Genomic DNA, 25989 nt, shown 5'->3' with positions numbered 1-25989 from the left:
CCATGATCGACCTGTTGCCGTCAATGTAGTGCACGTGTAGACAATACAGGACTTGTGTTGGCCCTAACAGTCCTCCAGCAGCTGTCCCACAATCCCCCATGTCCTGTGACAGTAACCACTCTGGTTATTTTGAACTCCACTGCCCAGGGATGTCAGACCAGAAGCTACCTCCCTCTCCCCTTAAAAATACCATGTGTAATTTTGAAATGCCTCTTCCTGATTGCCCAGCTCAGTGAGCACACCTAGCAACTTTCTCTTGTTGTGTGCAATGGCCCAGCTGCCCAGGCCAGCTCCAGGCACTACATGTGCTCCTGTCTGCAGTAGACAGGAGGTTATTGGATCTCCTGGGCCTGTGGGGAAAAGAGGTTGTGCACTTACAGCTATAGACCAGCCATAGAAGCATGGACGTCTACAAAAAGATTACGTGGGGAATACAGGCAAAGGGTTACAACAGGGATCGTCATAAGTACTGCATGAAAGAGAAGGAACTACGCCAGGCATACCAATCAAACTGGTGTTGAGATGTGGACCTGCTGTACTTGGTGGAGACCGTACCATTATCCCACCAACCACTGTAGATACCTCAGAGGAGCCAGTGCCAGAGATGCATGCTGTGAACAGCGAGGAGGAGGAGATGGGTGGGGGGTGGAGGGGATGGTAGGCTGTACAGCTATGTGCTAAGCCAGGATCTGTTCAAGACTCTTATCACACTGTAACTTGTCCTGCCAGCTGAGCATGGACAAGCTTGACGAATAGGAAGGGACATCCTTGGGTAAATGTGTACATGCATTTTCCCTTACAAAGTGTAAATTAAATGGTGATGCTGAGCCCAGCCCCAAGTTAACAAGACACAGGTATTGACTTTTCATTGCTTTACTTGTAAGAGAAGAGGTAGCAGAACACGAAATGGAGGTAGAGTTGGTATCTACTTTTCATTCTGCTGTGGGGTTAGGTAGGAAAAAGAAGAAAAGCCCTTGTGGAGCAGTTTGTTTATATACATGGGGATGTCACTTGAATCTTCCTGAGATCTCAGCGAAAATGCAGTCTTCTCTTGAAGGCTTTGAGGAAGGCAGCCTTATTTCTTTCTCTGTAGTAGGACACTTTCCCACGTCATTCCATGAGGAGTTTGGTTGACACTATTGCAGTAAACAGGCTAGCAGCTTATGGGCCAAGGTGACTTTTGGACTCCAGTAGTAGCTGAGCTCTGTGCCTTTGTTACCTGTGGGAGTGAGATGTCAGCTAAAATCACCACTGCCTGTGGAAAACAGTGCCAGTATTCAGTGTCATTGCCCTATACTCAGGCCCATGGAATAGGGACCAAAAATTTTACTGTTTCATGCATCTGACACCACTTCTTCTCTCTCCTCCTCCTGTTCCTGGTGGACCATATTCAGCAGGACTGGGGCTGGAGAGCAGTGCTAGGAAGAGGCACTCCAAAGCCAAAGTGTCAATAAGCATATTAAATGTTTTTACAGCAATAAGGGAAGGGAGTTTTGAAACTCTTTCCCTTTCCACTGTGATTGTAAATCCAGTGGTACATTTGTCTGTTTTTATCAGCAGCTGCTGCTGTTTTGGCCTAGAGGGGTATCTCAAATACCCGCAGAATACGTGACCCTGATGAGGACAAAGAAGAGAACATGGTAGGCCATGTTCAGCAAGATTCTGCAAGCCAGGGCTGCAACAGAGTGCAAACTAAAGCCTAGGGGCCTGACATGGAAGACGGCATAGAGAAAGAGCAGACAGCAGAAAGGCCCAGGAAAAGGAGAGAGACATGCATCAGGACATAATGGATCTTCTCAAGCAGCAAACTCAAATGTTGCAGACCCTGGTTGATCTACAGGTCCAAAAATCCTAGACTTAAGTCTTTGGAGAATTCCATGGTATCAGCTCTCTACACCACGCAGCACACCACATGGCACCATGGGCCGCATCCTTACCCCATCACTCCATGTGAGGGGACAGAGAGCAAGGAAGACCACAGCTTCATATACCACCGAGCTGTGAGAGCCCTGCTTGGTGTATATGTAGCCAAAATGGACTATATGTGTGCACTGAAATGAACAGAAATGTTAGCTACCTTTCCAGTTTTAAAGGTCCATTCTGTTCATTTACGTTAAAGGTTTATATTGCATTGACTGTTTTTTGCACGTTGTTTCTCTTCACTGCTTTTGCTACTCAATTTCTGATTTTTGAAAACAACACATATTGCAGAATGCATTGCAGTACTCAAAGCACCCAGTATTCATAAATGAACATCATTACAGATCTTATAGCTTCAGTAAAAGACAATATTTATAAATGTACAGCAAGCTCCACATAATTCAAAGCTTCAGTAAAACAGTCATAATTATAAATAATAGCAAGCACTCCCAATTCCTAACAGCACCCAAAGCTTCAAGAACAGTCCTGCACAGAAGACTACTGTGGCTGACCACTGAACTGCTCTTTCAAAGATTCCCTCAACCTGATAGCTCTGTGTTGGGTTGAGCTCTTCTAAGGGCTTTTGTGTCTGGCTGCTCAAACTCAGCAGACAGCCACTCCAACTCTTCCCTTGTAGCAGCTTTCCCCACCTTAGTCTCACAGATATTCTGTATAAAACATGTAGCTTATAATTATTGAGATAAAGAAAAGGAGTACTGGTGGCACCTTAGAGACTAACAAATTTATTTGAGCATAAGCTTTCGTGAGCTACAGCTCACTTCATCGGATGCTCACGAAAGCTTATGCTCAAATAAATTTGTTAGTCTCTAAGGTGCCACAAGTACTCCTTTTCTTTTTGCGAATACAGACTAACACGGCTGCTACTCTGAAACCTGTAATTATTGGGATGTTTCTGTCACTGAGATCAAATCAATTAAGTAAACAGTGCCAGCATCCCTTCAGTCTACCAAAAGGACATTTTACTGTCATTCTGCATCTGCTGAGCTGGTAGTTGAATCTTTCCTTGGTGCTGTCAAGGTGGCCAGTATACAGCTTCCTGAGCAAGGGGTCCCCCAGAATCACTATTGTCATTTCCATATTGACAGTGGTAATCTGCTGGACAGGAAAGAATGTCTCTGTGTTCTTAAAGATGTGAGCGACATTCAGTTTCCCTGACCATCCTGTATTGATGTCGGTGAAGCATCCCCTGGTGATCCACCATTGCTTGCATAACCATGGAACAGTAGCCCTTTCTGTTGATGCACTCTGTGGCAAAGTGACCTGCTGCCAAAATAGGGATATGCATGCTGTCTATCATCCCACCACAGTTTGGGAACCTATTGCTGCAAATTCATCCACTATGTCCTGCACATTTCCGAGGGTCACAGTCCTGCATAGCTGGAGATGATTAATGACCCTACACACTTGCATGACAGTGGCCCCCACTGTGGATTTTCCCACTCCAAAATGATTTTGCACTGACTGGTAGCAATCGCTAGTCACTTCTCCACTGTTAACGCAGCTCTTATTGGGTGTCCCTGTGTTGAAGGCCTATAGTGAGCTAGGCACACGCATCCAGGAATCTGGCTTTTTGCATCCGAAAGTTCTGCAGCCACTGCTCATGACTATAGGATGTATCTTCTGCCAAACCAGTCTCTTTGCTAAAAGCTGTCTTCCCTTTTATAGGGCGGGGGGGAATCTCAAATACATTTTTAAAAATCAGAAACCGGAAAAAACTTTTTTTTTCCCTTTTGAAAAACTGCTGGCTTATGGTTTCTAACCTGGCCCTAGATTGTCCCCTGGCACGGAAAAACCAAGTAAAGGAGCCCAGGAAAGGAACTCTGAGGAGCAGCTTGTAAAATTTTTCCCAGAGCATTCAAGGTTGGGGGTGGGAAGGGTTTGGAATGAGATTGTGGTTCAAATCCCAAGCTCTATTGATCCCTTGGAGGCAAGGACCCTTTGCATAAAGACCCTGATGTCTCCTTCCAGGTGGCTTTGCTCCCGTGCTGCTGTGCTACCAAGGCTTCCCCTGGCTGTGGGTTCCCTGGGTATTTCTCCTGTTTGGCCATGTGTGTCAGTGATCTTCCATGTGTGTTGGATGAACGGAGCTGTGGGAGGTGGCATAGGAGTAATGGGAGGAGTGCCTATCCTCCCACTTGCACTGGGGCTGAACATGCTGGTTTCCACAGTGCTGGCTGGCAAAAAATAAACTTTTATCATTTACAAGGAACCACTGGTGATCTAAGTTCTATTTCTTGATGGGTTCTTGCTTTGTAGGCCTTTTCTCTGGACAAAGGAAAGCGGCTCACAAGCCAATTTCTCCCAACACTTCTGCAATGAGAAGAACCCATGACATGAATATAAAATAAGGATGACTCGCTTCTGGTGTGAAAAGTTCCTCCTCCTAATGATTTTACATACTAACACAACAAATTCCCCATATCTCCTTAGTGTGGTTGCTAAGGAAGAGATGAAGAAACCACTTGCATTTTAACAGCAGCTGTTGCTGCCACACTGAAAAAAGCGGTAGTCAAATGTATAATGGTCTCAAATAGTAAAGAGAGGTGAGCTCCTGTGTTACCGGTTCTTTGCTCAGGCTCATTACAGGCCACTCTTTTTCAGTTTACATGTTTATGGAGGGTGAATATGTGGACGCTGTTCATAACAATAGCAATGGAAAGCTGCAAATGCTGAGTGTCGACAGTGTGATCAGTCTGCTTCCTGCTGTCCCCACATGGATATATGAATTATTGGCGGTCCTGTTCCCCAGATAGAGAACTCAGCCATTTAATCCCTGCAGTTCAGTTGTCATTTACAGTCTGCTTCACTTAAATGCTTATCAATTAACTGCACAATCAGCTGAGGGTGCATAGCCAATGTGCATCCTGCATCAGCTGTCAGTGGATTAAAGTGCTGGTATGCTCAGAAAAGTCACTTTGAAAAAGACACACTATTCAGTTTTCAAGGCAAATGATTTTTTCCACCTAACCCCTGCTGCGGAAAACTCCACTTAGGATCTGAGGCCCTGTCTACTCTACAAGAAAAACTTGTGCTGGAAAAAATAATTTAAATTGACGACTTCAGCGTTAGGCAGTAACCGAACAGTGAGCATTGTTTTCAAAATCATTTTGCCCACAGTGTCTCTACTCATATTGGGGCAACACCTGCTAGCTGTAAGCATTTTAAAAATGGTTTCTTAGCATTTTTTTTAAAATGTAAACAAAACCTTTGGATCAGGTTGAACTCTGCCCCTGCTGTTTTCATCATCCATAAAGATTCTGTAATTGGAACTTACCAGACTAGGCTGATGCATGAGCCAGAATCTTATTCGTCTCTGTGACTGACTAAATGGCCGATGTTGATATGGTGGGCTTTTCTTGGCAGGGGGGCTAGGACGCCACCCCTTGCCCCTGCTCTTGGGGAGCTGAGGGCCCCGCTACTGGCCCGGGAAGGTGGTAGAGGAGGGTAGCAGGGAAGGGGTCTGGGTTTGCTCCTCGCTCTGAGCCCCAGCGCCTCTCAACCCTTGTGGGTTTCTTCCCCCTTGGGTAGGGTAACCCTTGGTCCTTGACGCTGGGGGAGGGAGTTTCCAGCCACTCCCTCCAAACTCCTCAGCCACACACCTCCAAACTCCAGTCCTCTCTCCTTCCTCGCTTCACCTGTCTGCCTGAAGAAGGGGGTTTTTTTTAGGTTCCTGACAGGGCCTTAATTGGCTACTGGTGCTCCAATTAACCTGTAGTAACTTTCCCTAGTCTACAGGGAACCATGCCTTTATTAGCCTAGGGCTTATGCCTGCCCACTTCCCAGCACCCAATAAGACCACTCTCCCACTGCTCCCTGGCCCTGCTGTATCACAGTCTCCCTCGGCTAAAGCAGTTTTGGCACTCCAGAGCTAATAGGAGTCAAAATTAGCTTTTATAAACAGGTGTAACGTAAAGCTCCACAAGGAGCAGATGCCTGGAGTAAGAAGGAAACTTTTGTAGACTACATCTGCATTTTAAAGAATAAATTCAGCCCTATATTAAGAGGGTGCAAGCAACATCCATTGAAGTGAATGAGTTGCATCCATTTATTCAAAGGCTGACTTTGGCATTAAGTGCATAACTAGAGTGACTTACTGTATAATACATATAAAATTCAAAGGCAAATTGTCATCTTAATATTAGAATTATTCCAGGCGAGTGAGTGGTAAGAGTATGCAGCTGACGTCACCTTTCAGATCATTGTTTGCATAGCACTGATTTTTATCAGTCAGTTTCTAACTCCAGTAGTTTGTTAATTAGAGCAATAGGCTTAAGTATAAAAACAGTAACAAATGTAGTTAAATAAAATTATTTATGCTGTTAGAGACTGTGTTCATGTGTTATACAATGAACTCGGTCATATACATGTCCTTGGTGTAGTCCGATGGGTGTATGTTGAGGGTACTGCTTTTTTCACTTTTATAAAATGTGTTAGCAAAATACACATTGCTGCAATTTGTGCCCTGATACCAGATCACCTTAAACTGTGATTTTAAAGAAACTCTCAAATTAATCAGAATCAAATCAGGTCAGTGCTTTGACCCTATCACATTTCCAGGAAAAACTTACAATTCTACATGAATTGAGGTGCTGAGTTAGGTGATGCTTTCCATCTGAGTCCATATTGCATTAACGTGGCATCATGATGTTAGAGGATACTGTGCTGCTGGAGTTACTGACTTGCAGATCTGATGTCAGAGGTATTGAGCACCTGTAGTCATTAAAGGTCCCAGGTTACTTTTTTCAAGAGTAAGGTAGTTAAAAGAAGACTTAACATTGTAAGTAATTAAAACTGAATGTTAAACATCTAACTTCCTTTTCACTTTTTATACTTTGTACTCTTCTTAGCTTTGACAATAAAAATAGACTAATTTCACTTTTTTTTCGTGCTAATGTCTCTTTCTAGCTATCTTTCCCAATAAATCCTTGCAAGGGAAAGTTTTTAAATCCAAACTGTTTTGATTGAAATTGTACAAAATGATGAAATTGTTTCTATTTACATTAGGTTCTGGAAATTTAACGCGCAGCACACACCCCTCCCCCAGCCCAACATGTGCTTGCACAATTCTTTGTCTAAATTATGTGACAGTGTGCTTTTAATGTCAATATCCTGACCAAATTCCAATTTGGGTGATTACCTTCTGCCTACCCTGTTCCTCCATATAGTTTCAATTGGCTACAATGCTTTTCTTCACTTCCTGTTCTAAACTGTTGTTTGTGCTATTTAAATAATTTCATCTTAGTGCTGGTCCCTCTGGGTATTCACTCTGTGTGCCCCAGACTAGAAGACTCTTCAGTAGCAGAGTCCTTTGGTCCGTGTCTGTTTCCAACACCTCCTTGTGCTCTGCACTGAGTATATAAGGGGTGGCACAGACCAACTGACTCTCCAGTTCCTTTCTACCGTTCATGGTCTAGGAGGGAACCCGTCTGTATTTGTAGTCTTTCCAGCACTCCTGACTGAACTTCAGCTCTATTAATAGAGTTATAAATAGTTTTTTTTAGATAATTAGTAGGGCTGTCGATTAATCGCAGACTAACTCAAAAAAAAGCAATCGCGATTAAAAAAATTAATTGCAGTTTTAATCGCACTGTTAAACAATAGAATACCAGTTGAAATTTATTAAGTTTTTTTGGACTTTTTTCTACATTTCAAATATATTTATTTCAATTACAACACAGAATACAAAGTGTACAGTGCTGACTTTATATTATTTTTATTACACATATTTCCACTGTAAAAATGATAAAAAAATAGTATTTTTCAATTTACCTCATACAAGTACCATAATGCAATCTCTTTATTGTGAAAGTGCAACTTACAAATGTAGATTTTTTTTTTATGTTAACTGCACTCAAAAACAAAACAATGTAAAACTTTAGAGCCTACAAGTCCACTCAGTCTTACTTCTTATTCAGCCAATCGCTCAGACAAACAAGTTTGTTTACATTTACGGGAGATAATGCTGCCCTCTTATTTATAATGTCACATGAAATTGAGAACAGACGTTCACATGGCACTTTTGTAGCCGGCATTGCAAGATATTTATGTGCCAGATATGCTAAAAATTGGTATGCCCCTTCATGCTTCGGCCACCATTCCAGAGGACATGCTGATGATGCTTAGTAAAAAAAAATAATGCGTTAATTAAATTTTGACTGAACTCCTTGGGGAGAATAGTATGTCTCCTGCTCTGTTTTACCCGCATTCTGACATGTATTTCATATTATAGCAGTCTCGGATGATGACCCAGCACATATTGTTTGTTTTAAGAACACTTTCACAGCAGATTTGACAGAACGCAAAGAAGGTACCAATGTGAGATTTCTAAAGATAGCTACAGCACTCGTCCCAAGGTTTAAGATTCTGAAGTGCCTTCCAAAATCTGAGAGGGACAAGGTGTGAAGCATGCTTTCAGGAGTCTTAAAAGAGCAACACTCTGATGTGAAAACTACAGAATCCGAACCATCAAAAAAGAAAATCAATCTTCTGCTGGTGGCATCTGACTCAGATGATGAAAATGAGCGTGTGTCAGGCCTCACTGCTTTGGATCATTATCAAGCAGAACCCGTCATCAGCATGGACACATGTCCTTTAGAATGGTGGTTGAAGATGAAGGGACATATGTATCTTTAGTGCATCTGGCACGTAAATATCTTGCAATACCAGCTACAACAGTGCCATGTGAACGTCTGTTCTCACTTTCAGGTGCAATGTAAACAAGAAGTGGGCAGCATTATCTCCTGCAAATGACTCTACTAAATGGAGGCTTGAGGATGGTAAAGTTAAACACCATCATAAAGAAGAACAAATTGCTCCATAGTCCCTCTAAGAAAAGATCTGCTGCTCTCCTCCTCTCCCTTCTCCTCAGTACCAAGTGAGACTATGCGACCGTGATGGTGGATGTGTCTGGAACTTATGGGGAGCGTGGGCTGGCATCGTGGGTACTGGGAGCTACCAGTGCTCCAAAACTGTCTATGAAAGGGGCAGGACTGCCCCCTGCACTGCACAGGGACAGAAGGAAACGTTCATACTCTACAAGTACATTACTGCACCATTAGAAGACTGCTGCACCCAAACTTGCACTGGTGGATCTGCCTGTACCAAAGAGTCTGGCTAGCTGTCCTCCTGCTAGGCCTTGATATGCTCTTCTCGAGGACCTGGTGATTTACACTGATAACCAATTGCTGATCCATTCAGACTTCATATTATCGAGGGAAGTCACTACCCAGTCATCACATTATTCGCTGGTTCCCAGCACCAGCCGTGCCATGGAGGCTGCAACATCATTGGTAAACTATTTGCTGGTTTTTGCCTCCAGCCAGACTGTTGCAATACAAATGGTACCATCAGCTCTGCCTTAGAGTTGTATGACTGGTATACCTTGGAGGAACAGTGGTTCCCCCGGTGGTCCTGAGTTGAGAGTGGACAGGGCTTACAGAGCCTTCCGGATGCCTCTGCTTCCTCATGAACCACATTATTGGGCAAGGGACTAATGGTACCCTCGAGGGGCCCGCCTCTGTACCCTTATATCCCACCCACTGGTCATACTGGGGCTCCTGGGATCCATACTTTTGGACCCTGGACTATCAGGACACTGGATCCTACTTTCAACAAAGACACTCTCCAGATGAGGCAGGACACTGGCCTCTCCTTCACCACGAGGCGATTATAAGCAATACCAGGATCTGTTGAGGAGGATTGCTGACATTCTCCAGATCTCACTGGAAGAGGTTCAGGATCCTACCATGAATGTTTGGGTATTCTCCAGTCTACAGCTCCTTCCAAAGTGGCAGTCTCTATTAATGACTCCACTTTGGAGTCCACTAAGACTGTTTGGCATACACATCAGCTACCTGTGTCCCAGCCCCAAAGAGGGCTAAGAAAAAGTACTTTTTTCCCTCCAAAGGGATGGAATATTTGTTTTCCCACCCTAACCTGAATTCTTTAGTAGTCCAGGAGGTCACAGAGTGAAACAGGCTGCAGCGGCTTAGGACCACTCCTTTGGACAAAGACTCCAAGAGACCTCTTCAGTAGAAAGAACTTTTCCTTAGCCATCCTGCCAGCCATTAATGTCCAAATAGATGTTATTAGTTACAATAACCTGTCAGAGTTTGCTAATAAGATACCGCAGGCCCATTCCAGGTCTTCCTAGATGAAGGGAAACTGGCTGCTAGATTGCCCATTTAGGCATCGCTCAATATTGCAGACATGGTTTCACACTCCACGGAAACCTTGGTGGCTATAAGGCAGCTTCTTGTTTACAGCCCTCAGGTTCCCTAATAAGGTTCAGGCGACAGGGATCATCTCCCCTTCAAGGGTGGTAACCTGTTGAGTTTGAAAACAGATGAGTCGCTTCATGTCCTCAGGGACTCTCATGCCACTCTTTGAGGATATACACCCTGGGACCTCTTAGGAAATGCTCTAAGCTGCCTCCTCATAGATACTGTGCAGCCCCTCAGCCTTTCTACCATCAGAAGGGCTATAAGACAACTAGGAAGACCCAGAGGCTACGGTGTAGCTGACGCACCACACAACTGCCATCCCCCTTTCAATCCGAGCCACCTAGCAAGAAGGCATTTTGAAGGGATGCTCAAGAGCCATCAACCATTCCCTGCACAGACAGTTTCCCCCTGCTGCTTTTGGTGGCTGCCTGGCTCACTTCCTCGTGATGTGGCAGTGTATCACATCAGGCAAATGTATTTTAAATATCTTCTTGACTGGCTACGTGATAAAATTCCTTTCTGCCCCTTCTCCAAGATCCTCCTTCCCATCCCTCTTCAGGGACTTTTCTCTCAAAAGGATTCTCAAACTGGAGATGGATTCCCCAGTTAGGGGCAATATCTCTGGACATCAGGGCAAGGGCTTTTACTCTATATATTTCCTCATCTCCAAAAAGAAGGTGAGGCTAGAGACCTATCCTGGACCTCTAACAGCTAAATGTCTTCATTCAGCATTCAAGATTGTGGATGACTACCTTGGCTTCAATAATCTTCTCCCTGAATGAGGGCAACTAGCTTGTGGCAGTCTATTTGAAAAATGCCTATTTTCATGCAAGAGACAGGGTGGGTGAAGTAATATATTTTATTAGACTATCTTTTGTTGTTGGAAGATAAAAGCTTTTGAGCATCACAGAGATCTTCAGGTTTGGAATATATGTTTTCATATGGATATTCAGCCAGCACACAGGAGATTCCTCACTTTAAGATGGGCCTAGAGCGCTTTCAATACACAATGCTCCTCTTCTGCCTCAACAGTCCTGTTGGTTTTTTTTTAATGTTTTTTTTTTTTTTTTTTTTTTTTTTTTTTTGAAGGTACTGTCTGTGGTAGCAGTATACCTGCACTGAAAAGGCAGCCCAATATTTTCCTATCTAGAGGATTGTCTGCTTGCAGGACGATAATAGCAAGAAATGCAGGCAGCAGTCACTTCTTCCTTACGCGACCTCTTTCGCTCTTTAGGACTTCAGGTAAATCCACAAAAGTCTACTTTAACCCCCACGTAAGTTTATAGAATTTATTGGAATAAGTCTGAACTCAACTGTGGCCAAAGCTTGCTTACCTCAGGACAGAGTCCTCATGTTAAAGGACCTCATCACCCAGCTTTGACTTAGACCCCAGATAACAGTCTGATCCTCCCTGTTAATTCTAGACCATATTGCTTCATACACCTACATGATCCCCTTCACAAGGCTTCACCTATGGTACCTCCAGGCATGGTTAAAGATGGTCTATGCTCCGAGCAGGGACTCCCTGGATCAGAGATCTGTAGAGCAGTGACTTGAGTCTCCATTCACAACTTTACTAGGAGGCATTATGCCCTGGTTTGAGCTTTTGCTGAGGATGCTTCGTTTGGATCATCGATCCTAAGATCTGTGATGCAGAATACTTCCTCACACTCGCTTCCTCAGTGAGCATAGCTAATACCCCTAGAGACCAGACCTCAAAGAAGAAAAGGTTTACTTACCTTATAGTAAATAGAGTTCTTCAAGATGTGTGATCCCTATGGGTAGTCCATGACCAGCCCTCCCTCTTTCCCCTCTGCTCAGATCCTCGTTTGATTCATGGTACAGTAGGAACTGGAGAGCCAGATGGTCTGCACCACCCCTTATACTCTTGATTCAGTGCATGAGGAGGTATAGGATGCAAGTGCAGACCACTGGACGCTGCTATTGAAGAAAGAAAAGGAGTTCTTGTGACACCTTAGAGACTAAGGTGCCTCAAGTACTCCTTTTCTTTTTGCGAATACAGACTAACATGGCTGCTACTCTGAAACCTGCTATTGAAGAGTCTTCCAGCCTCAGGTGCAAGCACATGTGCAACCAAAGTGAATACCCTTAGGGACCATACTACTTGAACTCCAGTTAATATAAGGTAAGGTAAGTAACCTTCTTTTTGATTCACTTTATAGGTGGCTTACACTTCATTGCAATGCTGGTGAGTGAAATTTTTATAGTTTTGGGATCCTTCAGAATGCAAGGCAGTATAGAAATGTGATTATTTCAGCAATAAATGTCCTATATCCAAGGTATCTCGGGGCCTCTGCACTAAATAGCTCTCACTTTTAATCTACATATTTCTTTGATTCTTCTAATGAAAAAAATAATTCGGAGCATAGTATTTTTTTTAAACTTTTGACACTATGTAATGTTTGCTGTGATGAAAGCGTCTTCTTTTTTTTTTTTTTTTTTTTTTTTGGTGGTTTCACCTTGTGAAACACTGGGGGATGTACTGTCTTTATAATTCTGGTCACACTTTTAAACACTAAATATAGTTTACAAATGGACAGTTTGCACTCACATACGCATATTTGAAAAACACTACTGCTGGGTTAGATGACATGGTGGTAAAAGCGACTGAACTCAGCCTTTGCTAGTGTTCCCACCATTGTTAGTGCTGATGCAGCTCTGCACTAATGCAAGAATAACAATAGGAGAGTTCCCTAAATAGATGCAGCCCCAGTGAGTTAAGCTTCCAGCTCCTACCAGCCATTGGTAGGTGAGTTACTGAGCTCTGGTCTAAAAGGGTGTGTTTGTGTAATTCTTCACTGGTGCAGCTCTAGGGTTAGATTAATAGTAGTAAAAACATCAGTGCTGTGTTTTACCATCAGTGCAGTGCCACAGGTAGTAGCTGTAGTGTAATTGTCTCCAATTTTTGTTAGTATAGGCACACTCATACCTATTGCTTCCACTAGAGCACTGTGCCATCTCCCACCTTCTCTCTGGAGCTTCTTAATAATATTTCGTTCATCAGAGGCTTTCAGACTCCTTTACAAACTTTAATTAAGCCTCACTTCATCTCCTTCTTGTGAGATAAGGAAGCATTATTATTCCCAATTTACAGAAAGGGAAAATAAGACACACAGGCTAAGTGACATGCTCAGTGTTGTACAGTCTTTGGCGCAGCTGGGAATAGAACACCTGAGCTTTGATTCCTAAACCCCTGTTCTGACCACTAGATGTACTTTCTTCTTTAACAGAGAATAAGATTAGTCCCTATTATCTTTGATTTTGAATTAATTTTAAATACGTGGGGGTTAGGGGAAAGTGCCATTTTCTGAATATTAAAGAAAACGGAGTGAACTAGTCCATGGCTGTAAATGGCTTTTATAAAACTCTCCTCGTTCTTGGCAGACCTTTGTGAATGACAGCCTTGAATTGGCTCTAGAGACATCTGTTACCCTATATATAGGAGTCACACACTCGCATACGTGAACAGGTGATCTCCTAAATATACGGAATTCAATAACACCTGGAATCCAGAGTACTTATTTATGCCAAAGGAGTCTGGGGGAGGGGTCCTTCCCTCCTCCGTCCCCCTCAAATAGTGAACTGTGGAATAACCCTTGAAAAAGTGCATTTTATGCTGGCAATGTTTTACCCTTGAAATCTTTTGTGTGCATGCACGAAGTATTCTGTCCTGCTGATATCACTTGATAAGGGATGTACCTTTTAGGATATTTTTTTCTCTGTAAATGACTTTGGGTTAGATTTTAAAAGGTATTTCAGTGCTTACATCACAATGGAATCATTGGGAGTTAGGTGCCTAAGTACCTTTAAAAATCTGGTCCTTTTTTCCTTCTAGTCAACCATATTGGCAGTGATTGGTTTCTTACTGTAAAATTATGCCTTTTGAATACAGTAAACAAATGAGAGAGAAGAGTTCAGTTCAATCCAAGGTTTTGTTAATAGGAGTAATGGAATGAGATTTGAGCAAAGGAAAATTTAGAATGAATATCTGAAAATGTTTCTTATTAGTGAGAGCCACTGTTGAACTGTGGAGTAGTGTCCCAAATATGTTGTTGAAAGTTCCATCACTTGAATACTTTAAAACAGAGTGGGACAAGGCACTGGAGAGCATACTGTTGGGAATATTCTGCATTGACTAGAGCATGGAGATGGGAGAAAGATGGACTAGATGTGACCACTACAGTGACTCTCTCACACCCACATTCATGTCTTCAAAAGGGCTAATTTCCTCAAAAATTAAGAAAATTATAAGCAAAATTGATTTGGAGGAAAAACTTAGACCAGTATGAATGAAGATTGGATGCTCTTTAAGAGAAGATTATTAGATGGACAAAAAGTCACAATTCCATGCCCAAGGAACAGGATGACTTTGACTAAAAGCCCATCCAGGTTCAGTGGCAAAATAAAGACAGCAATTAGAGATTAAAAATCAACATATAACTAACAGAGAAGGGGGAAATAGCAATCGATATAAATTAAAAGTCATGAAGTGTAGAAAATTGATAAGGGAAGCTTAAGATGTCAGGGAAAAATCCCTGGCTGGCAGAACTAAGGACAATAAGGAAGTTTTTTTTTAAAGTATATTAGGAACAAAATAAATCATAGAAATTGTATAGGCCCATTACTTGGCTGAGGTGATAATGCAGAAAAGGCTGAAGTGTAAAATAAATATTTCTGTGGTGGATTTGGCAGGAAGCAGGATTGTGTTCTTTCATCATATGAGGATGATGAAGTACTTTGCAATCCATTAATAACTAGGGAGGATGTTAAACAATATCTTCTAGATGCACATTTTTAAATCAGACCCTGATAACTTGCACCTAAGAGGCCTAAAAGAGTTGGCTGAGGAGATCTCTGTCCCATTGATGTTAATTTTTAATAAATCTTGGAATACTGGGGACATTCCAGAAGACTGGAAGAGGGCTAATGTGCCAATATTCAAAAAGAGCAAGTGGGATGATCCGGATAACTATAGGCTGGTTAACCTGGCATCATTCCTGGGCAAAATAATGGAAAAGCTGATGCAGAATTCCACCATTCACGAATAAAGGATAGAAGTATAATTAATGCCAGTCAACATGGTTTTATGGAAAATATGTCTTGTCAAACCTTTTTTCATTTTTTGGGGTGACCAGTTTGGTTGACTAAGATAACTGCGTAGATATAATATAATTAAACATGTGTAAAGCGTTTGATTTAGTACTGCATGATATTCTGAATTTTTAAAAAAAATAGAAGTATAGAATATCTCAATAAAGCACATGTTAAATGGATTAACTGGCTCTCTGAGAGATGTCAGTAGGGAATCCTCATCAAATCAGGGTTATTCTAGTGGAGTTCTGTAGGAATCGTCCCTATGCTAGTCAATATGTCTTCAATTATTTGGAAGTAAATATAAAATCACTGCTGGTTTAAAAAAAAATGTGGGGATGACATCAAGATTAGCAGAGGGTTAAATTTTGCTAGGGCAGTCCTACAGAGTGATCTGGGTCACTTGTTGAGTTGGGCCCATTCAAAACAAATGTGTACTAATGCAGCTGAATGTAAAGAGGATTATATCCTGAAAAGGATCTAGGGGTCATAGTGGACCAGCATCTCAACATGAGCTCCCAGTGTGATGCTGTATCTAAAAGGTCTATTCCAATCATTGGATGTATGAACGGGAGCAGTGAGTAGGAATAGGGAGGTGCTTTTTACCTCTGCGTATATTATTGATGAGACCGTACTGGAATACTGCATACTGTTTTGGTGTCAACCTTTTAAACAGGATGGTGAAAGATTGGAGGGCATACAGAAAAGAGCTACAAAAATGATTAATGGGTTAGAGAAGATGCCTTACACTAAGAAACTTAAAGAGCTCAATCTCTTTAGTCTGTTGAAAGATTACTTGATTTGTGTGTAAATACCTTCACAGGGAGAAAATACTGGGTACTAAAGGGCTCTTTAAACTAATGAAGAAAGATGTGACAAGAACCAATGGCTGGAAGCTGAAGCCAGACAAATCGATTTTGTTAGACAAATCTAACAAATTGTTAGACTGACCTAACACTTAGTAAAGCAACCCACATCCTTTCACGTATTTATACCTGCTCCTGTATCTTTTACTTCATACATCTGGTGAAGTGGGCTCTAGCCCACGAAAGCTTATGCCCAAATACATTTGTTAGTCTCTAAGGTGCCACAAGGACTCCTCGGTTTTTTTTTTTTGCTGAAATAGAAACAAAGCACAAATTTTTATCAGTTAGCATAATGAATCTGGTGGATTCTTTATCTCTTGAAGTCTTCAGATCAAGATTGGATGCCTTTCTGGAAGATGTGCTTTAGCCAAACACAAGTTATTGGGCTCAATACTGGGGTAACTGGGTGAAATTCTGTGACCTGTAGTATACAGGAAGTCAGATTAGGTGATCTAATGGTCCCTTCTGGCCTTAAAATGTATGAATCCTTGCCTTGAAGAGTGCACAGGTTAAATTCAGGTAGATGGACAAAAAAGAGGCAATTGGAAGAGGAAGGACAAGGGTTATGATAAAATAATGAATGAGCCTGTAAGGCATGTGCATATGCTAGTGGTTCCATTGTATTTGTTTTGGGGTTTTCTTATCTGTCTTCTCGCAGACAATGCTGAAAAAGTCAGTTTCTTTGCCTTTCAATTTCTCTGGGTCCAGGCAAAGAGCTATGGCATTCAGCATGTGACACTGCGTATCGACTGTTTTGAACAATTGCAAAAGCTCTTTTCTTAAATGGGAAGAGCTTGTCTACTGTGAGGATGTAGATACAAGTACCTTGACAGAGGGGATAGGACCCAATACTTATTAGTATTAGCTCTAGTTTCCAAGGGCCATCTTATTGTGGGAGCTGTACTTTGATGTTAGATGGACACCCCCGCAACTCCTCTCCTGAATGAATAGTTTTAATGGACGAACCACTCCCTCTATAAGGCTGCATGCTGCAGTTGTAATAAGTATGTTGAAGGCTTGTGTTTGAAACTCTGAAGCAGTTTTATTTGTATTAAACATTTTAATGCGTCACCAAAAACTAAAATAAAATCCCAGTAATGGTAAAAGGGCTCCCTTGAATCTGGGGTAGGATCTCTAGATATTCCTTAGATGTCACCTTGAGGACATGATGTGAGGATGCTACAGAATTTGCAGGTGGAGGGGAGAATCAATCATGTATCTTGCACTTCAAATACATTTTAGTGACCAAGATATTATATAAAAATAACCTATACATGGGCAATTACAATTTTAGGGGCTGTTTGGTATTTTAGTGTGGGACCCTTCCTACTGGAGCACAGTCAGTCCATATTTTGTTTGTTTTTAAATGTTCATGGTTTGGAGAGAGAACATGGTGCTCTACAGCTTCTTGAGAAACAGGCCTGGCTTTTCTGCTTTGCGGATTTTTATCGTCCTGCCAAGACCCTTTGCAACTTCCTCTCCTCATCACCCACAGCGAATACGGAAACCTTGCTGCTTAAGGCCACTTCTGCAATTGCAGGAGTGCAGATGAGTGAGGTGGGAGGAGTGGGCTTTCTCTTCCGTTCTCACTTATTTTGGAGTCAGAAGAGGAAAATACAGTGTATTTGAAAATGTGCCCCATGTTGTGGTGTCTCCGACTGATCTGTTTCCCCCTCTCCTCTCTCTCTGCCATCCTGCAGTGCTGCAGTTGAAGCTCCAGCAGCGACGGACACGGGAGGAACTGGTGAGCCAGGGGATCATGCCGCGTAAGTATCATTTAAATTTTTTTCTTCTCTCTGGGCATTTCTGTCACCTGCTTGTGAATGAAGGGAGGTGGTTTATGTACGGGTTGAAACACCTGACCCTCAGTTTCTGCATAAAAAATGCTAGATGTGAGAGCCCCACCCCATTTCACCAGACTGTCTTCTAAAGTATTAGGGCTACCTGTAATACCAAGAAGCAGTGTTGGCAACAAGTTTTTTTAAGTATACTCAAAATACAGTGGCTGTATTGCTTGCTATGAAAGCCTTTTGGAGAGTGTGTGCCATGTTAGAAGTGCCTTACATACTCTGCACATTCTGGTAATCACTCTTAGCAGGCTTCCTGCCTTTAGAGCTTCCATTCTTGTCTGTCAGCTCCCCATAACTCTCGTGTGGCTGTTGTGAATTAGTCTGTCCATATCCACACACTTGGTAAGATTTCTACTCCATGCATACAAGATGTCAGGGCAGCAAGGCAGCTCTGTTCCTACCTTGGACGGATTGTTTGAAACACATTTAGTAGGAATCTGTGGGGAACAGCAGTTTCTGTTGCAGGGAGAAAAGATCTGCAGACACTGTAACATGATAGTGTTAATGGATGGGGTAAGTATACTGCAAAACTGAACTTAATGTGTGCATGACTAAATCAGGTTTGGAGAACATAAGAACGGCAATACAGGGTCAGACCAAAGGTCCATCTAGCCCAGTATCCTGTCTTCTGACAGTGGCCAACCAGGTGCTTCAGAGGGAATGAACAGAACATGTGATCATCAAGTGATCCATTCCCTGTTGCCCATTCCCAGCTTCCGGCAAACAGACTAGGGACACCGTCCTGGCTAATAGCCATTGATGGACCTTTCTAGTTCTTTTTTGAACCCTGTTATAGACTTGGCCTTCACAACATCCTCTGTCAAAGAGTTCCACGGGTTGACTGTGCATTGTAGGAAGAAATACTTCCTTTTGTTTGTTTCAAACCTGCTGCCTATTAATTTCATTTGGTGACCCCTAGTTCTTGTGTTATGAGAAGGAGTAAATAACACGTCTTTATTTACTTTCTCCATACCAGTCATGGGGAACAGCTTTTTGAACATACATCAAGATGCCTGGTAGAAATGGGGCTGAATAATTTGGTGACTCTGAACTGGGTGACATTTTGCATGTGCATGAGCAGCAAGCAAACAAGGGAGTACCAAAGAGTAGGTGTGAGTTATTTCTGGTGTTCTCTGCATTTCCCCTAAAAGCCTTAGGGGCAGTCCAACTGTTTCCTTCTTTAAGAAACCTCCCCCAGCACACACACCTCTTTATTGTCAGCTAAAACCAAAAGTGGCTATGCTATCTCTTTGGGCAGGGGAGATAGGGAAGAGGATTTCCTGGGGTGTACACTGAAATGATAGTGCCTTCCCCATCTAAAATCATAAGACAGTTTGTCAACTCTAAGTTTGTGTAATGAAAACCTGTCAACATCACTCTGTTAGCTGGAGTACTTTAATGTAAGGCTGTGATCTGCTCCTGGCAGCTTGAGAGACCCCCTTTTTAAAATTCCACCACCAAATTTAAAAGGGAAGATTGGGTTGATTTGATGGATTTTGCTCTTCTCTTGGATACTAGTAACTCATGCCTACCTGTGATTATTTTTATGTAGGGCTGTCGATTAATCGCAGTTAACTCACACGATTAACTCAAAAAAATTAATCGTGAGTAAAAAAATGTATCGCGATTAATCGCACTGTTAAACAATAGAATACCACCTGAAATTTATTAAATATTTTTTATATTTTTCTACATTTTCAAATATATTTATTTCAATTACCACATAGAATACAAGGTGTACAGTGCTCACTTTATATTATTTTTTATTACAAATATTTGCACTGTAAAAATAAACAAAAGAAGTAGTATTTTTCAGTTCACTTCATACAAGTACTGTATTGCAATCTCTTTATCATGAAAGTGCAACTTACAAACATAGGTTTTTTTGTTACATAACTGCACTCAAAAACAAAACAATGTAAAACTTTAGTGCCTACAACTCCTCTCAGTCCTACTCCTTGTTCAGCCAACCGCTAAGAGAAATGTTTGTTTATATTTATGGGAGATAATGCTGCCCACTTCTTAATTACAATGTCCCTGAAAGTGAGAACAGGCATTCGCATGGCACTGTTGTAGCTGGCGTCGCAAGATATTTATGCGCCAGATGCGCTGAAGATTCATATACCTCTTCATGCTTCAGCCATTGTTCCAGAGGACATGCTTCCATGCTGATGATGCTTGTTAAAAAAAATAATGCGTTAATTAAATTTGTGACTGAACACTTTTGGGGAGAATAGTATGTCTCCTGCTCTGTTTTACCCACATTCTGCCATATATTTCATGTTATAGCAGTCTCGGATGATGACCCAGCACATGTTGTTCATTTTAAGAACACTTTCCTTGCAAATTTGACAGAATGCACAGAAGATACCAATGTGAAATTTCTAAAGATGGTTACAGCACTCACCTCAAGATTTAAGAATCTGAAGTGCTTTCCAAAATCTGAGAGGGATGAGGTGTGGAGCATGCTTTCAGAAGTCTTAAAAGAGCAACACTCTGATGCGGAAACTACAGAACCCAAACCACCAAAACAGAAAATCAACCCTCTGCTGGTGGCATCTGATTCATGATGATGAAAATGAACATGCATTGGTCTACACTGCTTTGGATGGTTATCAAGCAGAACCCGTCATCATCATGGACGCTTGTCCCCTGGCATGGTGCATGAAGGGACATTAGAATCTTTAGTGCATCTGGCATGTAAATTCTTGCGACACTAGCTACAACAGTTCAATGCAAACAAGCTCCTGTTCTCACTTTCAGGTGATATTGTAAACAAGAAACAGGGAGCATCTTCTGCAAATGTAAACAAACTTGTTTGAGCAATTGGCTGAACAAGAAGTAGGACTGATTGGACTTGTGGGCTCTAAAGTTTTACATTGTTTTATTTTTGAATGCAGGGTTTTTTGTACAAAATTGTACATTTGTAAGTTCAACTTTCATGATAAAGAGATTACACTACAGTACTTGTATAAGGTGAATTGAAATATACTATTTCTTTTGTTTTTTACAGTGCAAATATTTGTAATCAGAAATAAAGTGAGCACTGTACACTTTGTATTCTGTGTTGTAATTGAAATCAATATATTTGAAAATATAGAAAAAGTCCAAAAATATTTAAATAAATGGTATTCTATTATTGTTTAACAGCACGATTAGTCGCGATAAATTTTTTAAATCGCTTGACAGCCCTACTTTTATCTATGGGGCACGTACAAATAATTCTACAGAGCAAGCTGGTTGCCTTTAGGAGAAACCAGATTGTCCCAGTAGTCAGATATTTTCAACAGTCTTTCCCAGGAGAAAACATTCCCATACTCCATACAGGGCCTTCACCTCCCCAGTTCAGTTTATATACCTGAATGCTGTCTGGTGCCGTCAGTAGTCTCAGTATATTTGTCAGGTTCAAAGCGCATATCTATTAGAAGTTTGTTTTTCCCATGCGGTTGTATCTTTCTTTGTCTGCAGTTGTGAGACAGCATTAAATCTACATTTTCAAAAGTGACTAGTGATCTGGGGTTCTTCAAATGTTGGGCAACCATTTTTAAGATACCTTAAAAGAGACCTGATTTGCAAAGGGTGGGTGCTGAACCCTTTGAAAATCATGTCCCTTTGGGGAGGGAGGGTGTCTCCAAATCACTGAAAAGCCCTGTCTGTGCTGAAGAGAAACTATCATAGCAGAACTGTTCTTAAATATGATTTAAAACCAGTTTCTTCTAATCATAGTACCAGCATGGTTTGTCTGTCCTCTATGAATCAGGCATAACTGTTTTAAAGTAGTGTTTAAAATGTTCCTAAGCTGGGTTGCATGTTAATGAGAAGCTCAATTGTGAAATGAGAAGCCAAGATACTCAAAACAAAATTCCCTTTTTAGCTCTGGAAATGGAACATGCCACATAGCCAGCCTCTGCTCCAATAGGGAGCTCACACTTAGGGCAGCTTGGTGTGTCTACCTTGAGCTCTGTAGTTCAGAACTCTCTGCCTTTAACACTGGGAATGTCCAGGTTCCCTATCCCTCTCCATACCTCTTCCCCATGCACCTTGCCTGTGAAAATGCTCAGGTACTCGGTCTTATTCCCTATCCCCTGCTGTTGCAGAAATCCATACTCTCAGTCATGTCTCCCTTATAAAGCCTTTAATGAGGAGACAGACAGGCATCGGACATCCTAGATATGCTGTTTAGTCACAGAAGCCAGGAAGAGGCTTGGAGCTGGATTAGGTGATCTCATGTCCTCTCACTTCTTGAGACTCTGGTTTGCGTCTAGCCCCTGTTTGCCATCTGGAGGGCCTTGGCAGTGTGTGAAAGAAATGTGGTAACTGAAATACTTTCCAGTTCCTGGTTCCTCCAGCTGTACAGTGATGTGAATTGGAGAAGCTGTTTGTGGAGGGCATAGAAGCAGCTGTTTAGTGCCTGTACTGCAGGCTCATCTTCCAGTACCCTTCATTCCATTGTCTGAAACATGAGCCTTGAATCTAACACCATTTAACTAAAAACCTCGACTGTGCAGAGAGCTCCAGACATAGGATTACATATTCCACATCCCTTGCTTCTTCTATCTAAAGACTGTTTAGGCTCTGTGTACTGGAGGAGGTCAAGGTGCTGCTACTCAAGTTAAAGTGCCAGCATGTGTCATGTTGTTCTGGGGGTGTGCATTTGTGGGGTGGTGTTCTCAGAAGAACAGAGTTGGGAGTAGAGCATCTTGTTCCCAACTGGAATTTTGTTTAGAAGTGGAGGAGAGTAAAGTGGCATAATTTAACATTTGTTATCAAGTACACTTAAGCTCACTTGAATGCCCTCTCAAGGCTGCCTACCTTCTGTTGGAGGGATGCGTTTTACTGTGTGATGTAAATGTCTCACGGTTAGAGCTAAAGCTTTTAGGTACATGAAGAGAGGATTTAAAATAACTGGGTGGTGTGCCTTTATTAATTCTGTTGGCACCAGAGGCTCAAATTCTTTCTTTTTTCTCTGTTTTTTCCATTTTGTTTTTACTTAGTTACCACTGGTGCAAGGTCAGAGTTGGAGATCAAAATCTTCTATTGCCCCCAGAGTACGTACAGCAGGGGGAATGAGTAGTGCACTGTGCCTGCAGCTAGTATACTGGAGCCTTGACCAAGTGGGGCCTCTTCTAGTATTGAGGGGAGTTCAGTGTTCATGGTCTGTTCAGTTCTTGGCCTTGCTGTTATTGGAAGCTCGTTAGTTCCAGAGTCAAGTTTTTGGGTACTTGCATTTAAAAAAAAAAATATTGTGCAAACAGCGTGAATCAGCCTTTCCCCTTGACATATTAATTGAACACAAAAAATAGCTCCCCATTCAGCCCTTTTCTAAGCTGGTGTACTGTAAAAGGAATAGGAAGATGTTGCCAATTGACAATTCTGGAGTTCAAAGCTGTATTCTTAGTATAGATTACTTATTTTTTCCATGGCATTGAAATATTAAACACTTGATAAGATAGCTGTCTGTCTCCCTCCATCCTGAAATGACCACTTGTGCGACAGCTGTGCAGCCACTTCTGGGGTGGAATGCAGCTGTGATGGGTTAGACCCCCCTTCTGGGATGCCACCTGATGTACTGGGATTTCACTGAGCCTGCCTGCTCCACTAGCCTGGGGTCCCTCTCCCTGTTTTGCTGAATCAGGCTCTCCGGCAGCATCCACACAGGTAGGGAGCACCAGCTGTAGAATCACACAGTCTGCAAACAGCTCTCTATGAGACAATTCAACGAGGAAATTGCCCAGCACTCAAGTGCAGCTTCCCTCTGGAAAGCACACCCAAGATGATGATGTCTTCTGCTGTATAGAAAGATCTACAGTGCAATCTCATAAAAATTCACCCTCTCCTTCAATGTGAAGAGAGATATTCACAACTTCTCCTCCCCCCCCTCCCAGTTATAAATTGCACAAACTGGGTTATGTTATAAACAAGAAATAAGTTTATTAGCTATAAAAGGTAAATTTTAAGTGATTATAAGAGAAGGCAAACAGAACAAAGCAGATTGCTAAGCAAATAAAACAAAACATGCAAACTAAGCCTGATTCACTCAAGAAACAAATTACAAAATGTAATTTCTTATCCTAAATGTTAACACTCGGCAGGATGCAGAGTTTCTGTAGCTTAGATTTCCAGTTATTTCTCTTTACAGACTCGACTCCTCTTTGTCAGGGTTTGTGTACGCTGGCACTTCGGCGGCAAAACTTTTGTCGTTCAGGAGTGCCGTTGGTGGGGGGTGGAAATTTTTTATTGGCAGTAGAGCTCTCTCCTGCCGACAAAGAACAGCTATACTGTGTGCCTTTTAGCAGCATGGCGGTCTCTCTAAAAGCCTCGTAGTGTAGCCATAGCCTCAGTCTAGATTCAGCCCTTCCCTTTCCCTCAGCTTAGTTCCTTTGTCTCTTCAGGTGCTTTCAGTAGTCTGTCTTCTTGGGCAGGAAGGCAATGGAGAAGAGTCTGTTTGCCTTACTTCCCAGCCTTAAAAAAGATTAACATAAGGTGGGAATCTTTTGTTTCCTAGTCTTGACAGCCCTCCCCCCCCCCCCACACACCTTTTTAGTGGAAAATTACTAGAAGTCCAAGATAGTGTTTACAAAAACAGGGAGTCTGGTGGCACCTTAAAGACTAACAGATTTATTTGAGCGTAAGCTTTTGTGGGTAAAAACCTCACTTCTTCACATGCATGGAGTGAAAGTTACAGAGGCAGACATAAATATACTGACACATGAAGAGAAGGGAGTTACCTCACAAGTGGAGAACCACTGTTGACAGGACCAATTCGATCAGGGTGGATGTAGTCCACTCCCAACAATAGATGAGGAGGTGTCAGTTCCAGGAGAGGCAAAGCTGCTTCTGTAATGAGCCAGCCACTCCCAGTCCCTATTCAAGCCCAAATTAATGGTGTTAAATTTGCAAATGAATTTTATCATATGGACCCACGGAAAGGAGGACCTTGAAGAATTCCACCTGGATTTCAACAGTTTCCACCCCACCATTAACCTAAGCCTGGACCAGTCCACACAAGAGATCCACTTCCTGGACACTACAGTGCAAATAAGTGATGGTCACATAAACATCACCCTATACCAGAAACCTACTAACGGCTATACTTACCTACATGCCTCCAGCTTCCATCCAGGACACATCACATGATCAATTGTCTACAGCCAAGTCCTAAGATACAACCGAATTTGCTTCAGTCCCTCAGACAGAGACAAATACCTACAAGATCTTTATCAAGCATTCTTAAAACTACAGTACCCACCTGGGGAAGTGAGGAAACAGACTGACAGAGCGAGACGGGTACCCAGAAATCACCTACTACAGGACAGGCCCCAAAAGGAAAATAACAGAACACCACTGGCTATCACGTTCAGCCCCAGCTAAAACCTCTCTAGCACATTATCAACCATCTACAACCTATCCTGGAAAACGATCCCTCACTCTCACAGACCTTGGGAGACAGGCCAGTCCTCGCTTACAGACAGCCCCCCAACCGGAAGCAAATACTCACCAGCAACTACACACCACACCACAGAAACACTAACCTAGGAACCAATCCCTGTAGCAAACCTCGTTGCCTACTCTTTCCCCATATCTACTCTAGTGACACCATCAGAGGACCCAACCACATCAGCCACACCATCAGAGGCTCATTCACCTGCAGGTCTACTAATGTTATATATGCCATCATGTGCCAGCAATGCCCCTTTGCCATGTACATTGGCCAAACCGGACAGTCCCTATGTATGTAAAAGAATAAATGGACATAAATTGGACATCAGGAATGGTAACACACAAAAGCCAGTGGGAGAACACTTCAGTCTTCCTGGACATTCTATAACAGATTTGAAAGTAGCTATACTTGAACAAAAAAAACTTCAGAAACAGACTTCAAAGAGAAACAGCAGAACTAAAATTCATTTGCAAATTTAACACCATTAATTTGGGCTTGAATAGGGACTGGGAGTGGCTGGCTTACTACAGAGGCAGCTTTGCCTCTCCTGGAATTGA

The 25989-nt window shown here is 42.2% G+C and overlaps 1 protein-coding gene across 12 annotated transcripts in view; it reads left to right on the top strand.

The window, feature by feature from the left end:
* The window catches only part of MRTFA (myocardin related transcription factor A), a 172877-nt gene that overhangs the window by 102783 nt on the left and 44105 nt on the right, over positions 1-25989 (top strand). For all 12 annotated transcript variants that reach the window (XR_006289908.1, XM_037882161.2, XM_043543849.1 and 9 more), the window contains one exon: positions 17842-17907. Coding sequence is in view for 11 of the 12 variants with exons in the window: in XM_037882161.2 (XP_037738089.1) it covers positions 17842-17907 (66 nt within the window). In the remaining variant the exon portion in view is untranslated. The remainder of the gene's footprint in view (positions 1-17841; positions 17908-25989) is intronic.

Source organism: Chelonia mydas, chromosome 1 (genome assembly GCF_015237465.2).
Source record: "Chelonia mydas isolate rCheMyd1 chromosome 1, rCheMyd1.pri.v2, whole genome shotgun sequence".
NCBI classification, from domain to species: Eukaryota; Metazoa; Chordata; order Testudines; family Cheloniidae; genus Chelonia; species Chelonia mydas.
The sequence above is the reverse complement of the archived record's forward strand: the minus strand, read 5'-3'. Positions and strand labels throughout refer to the sequence as shown.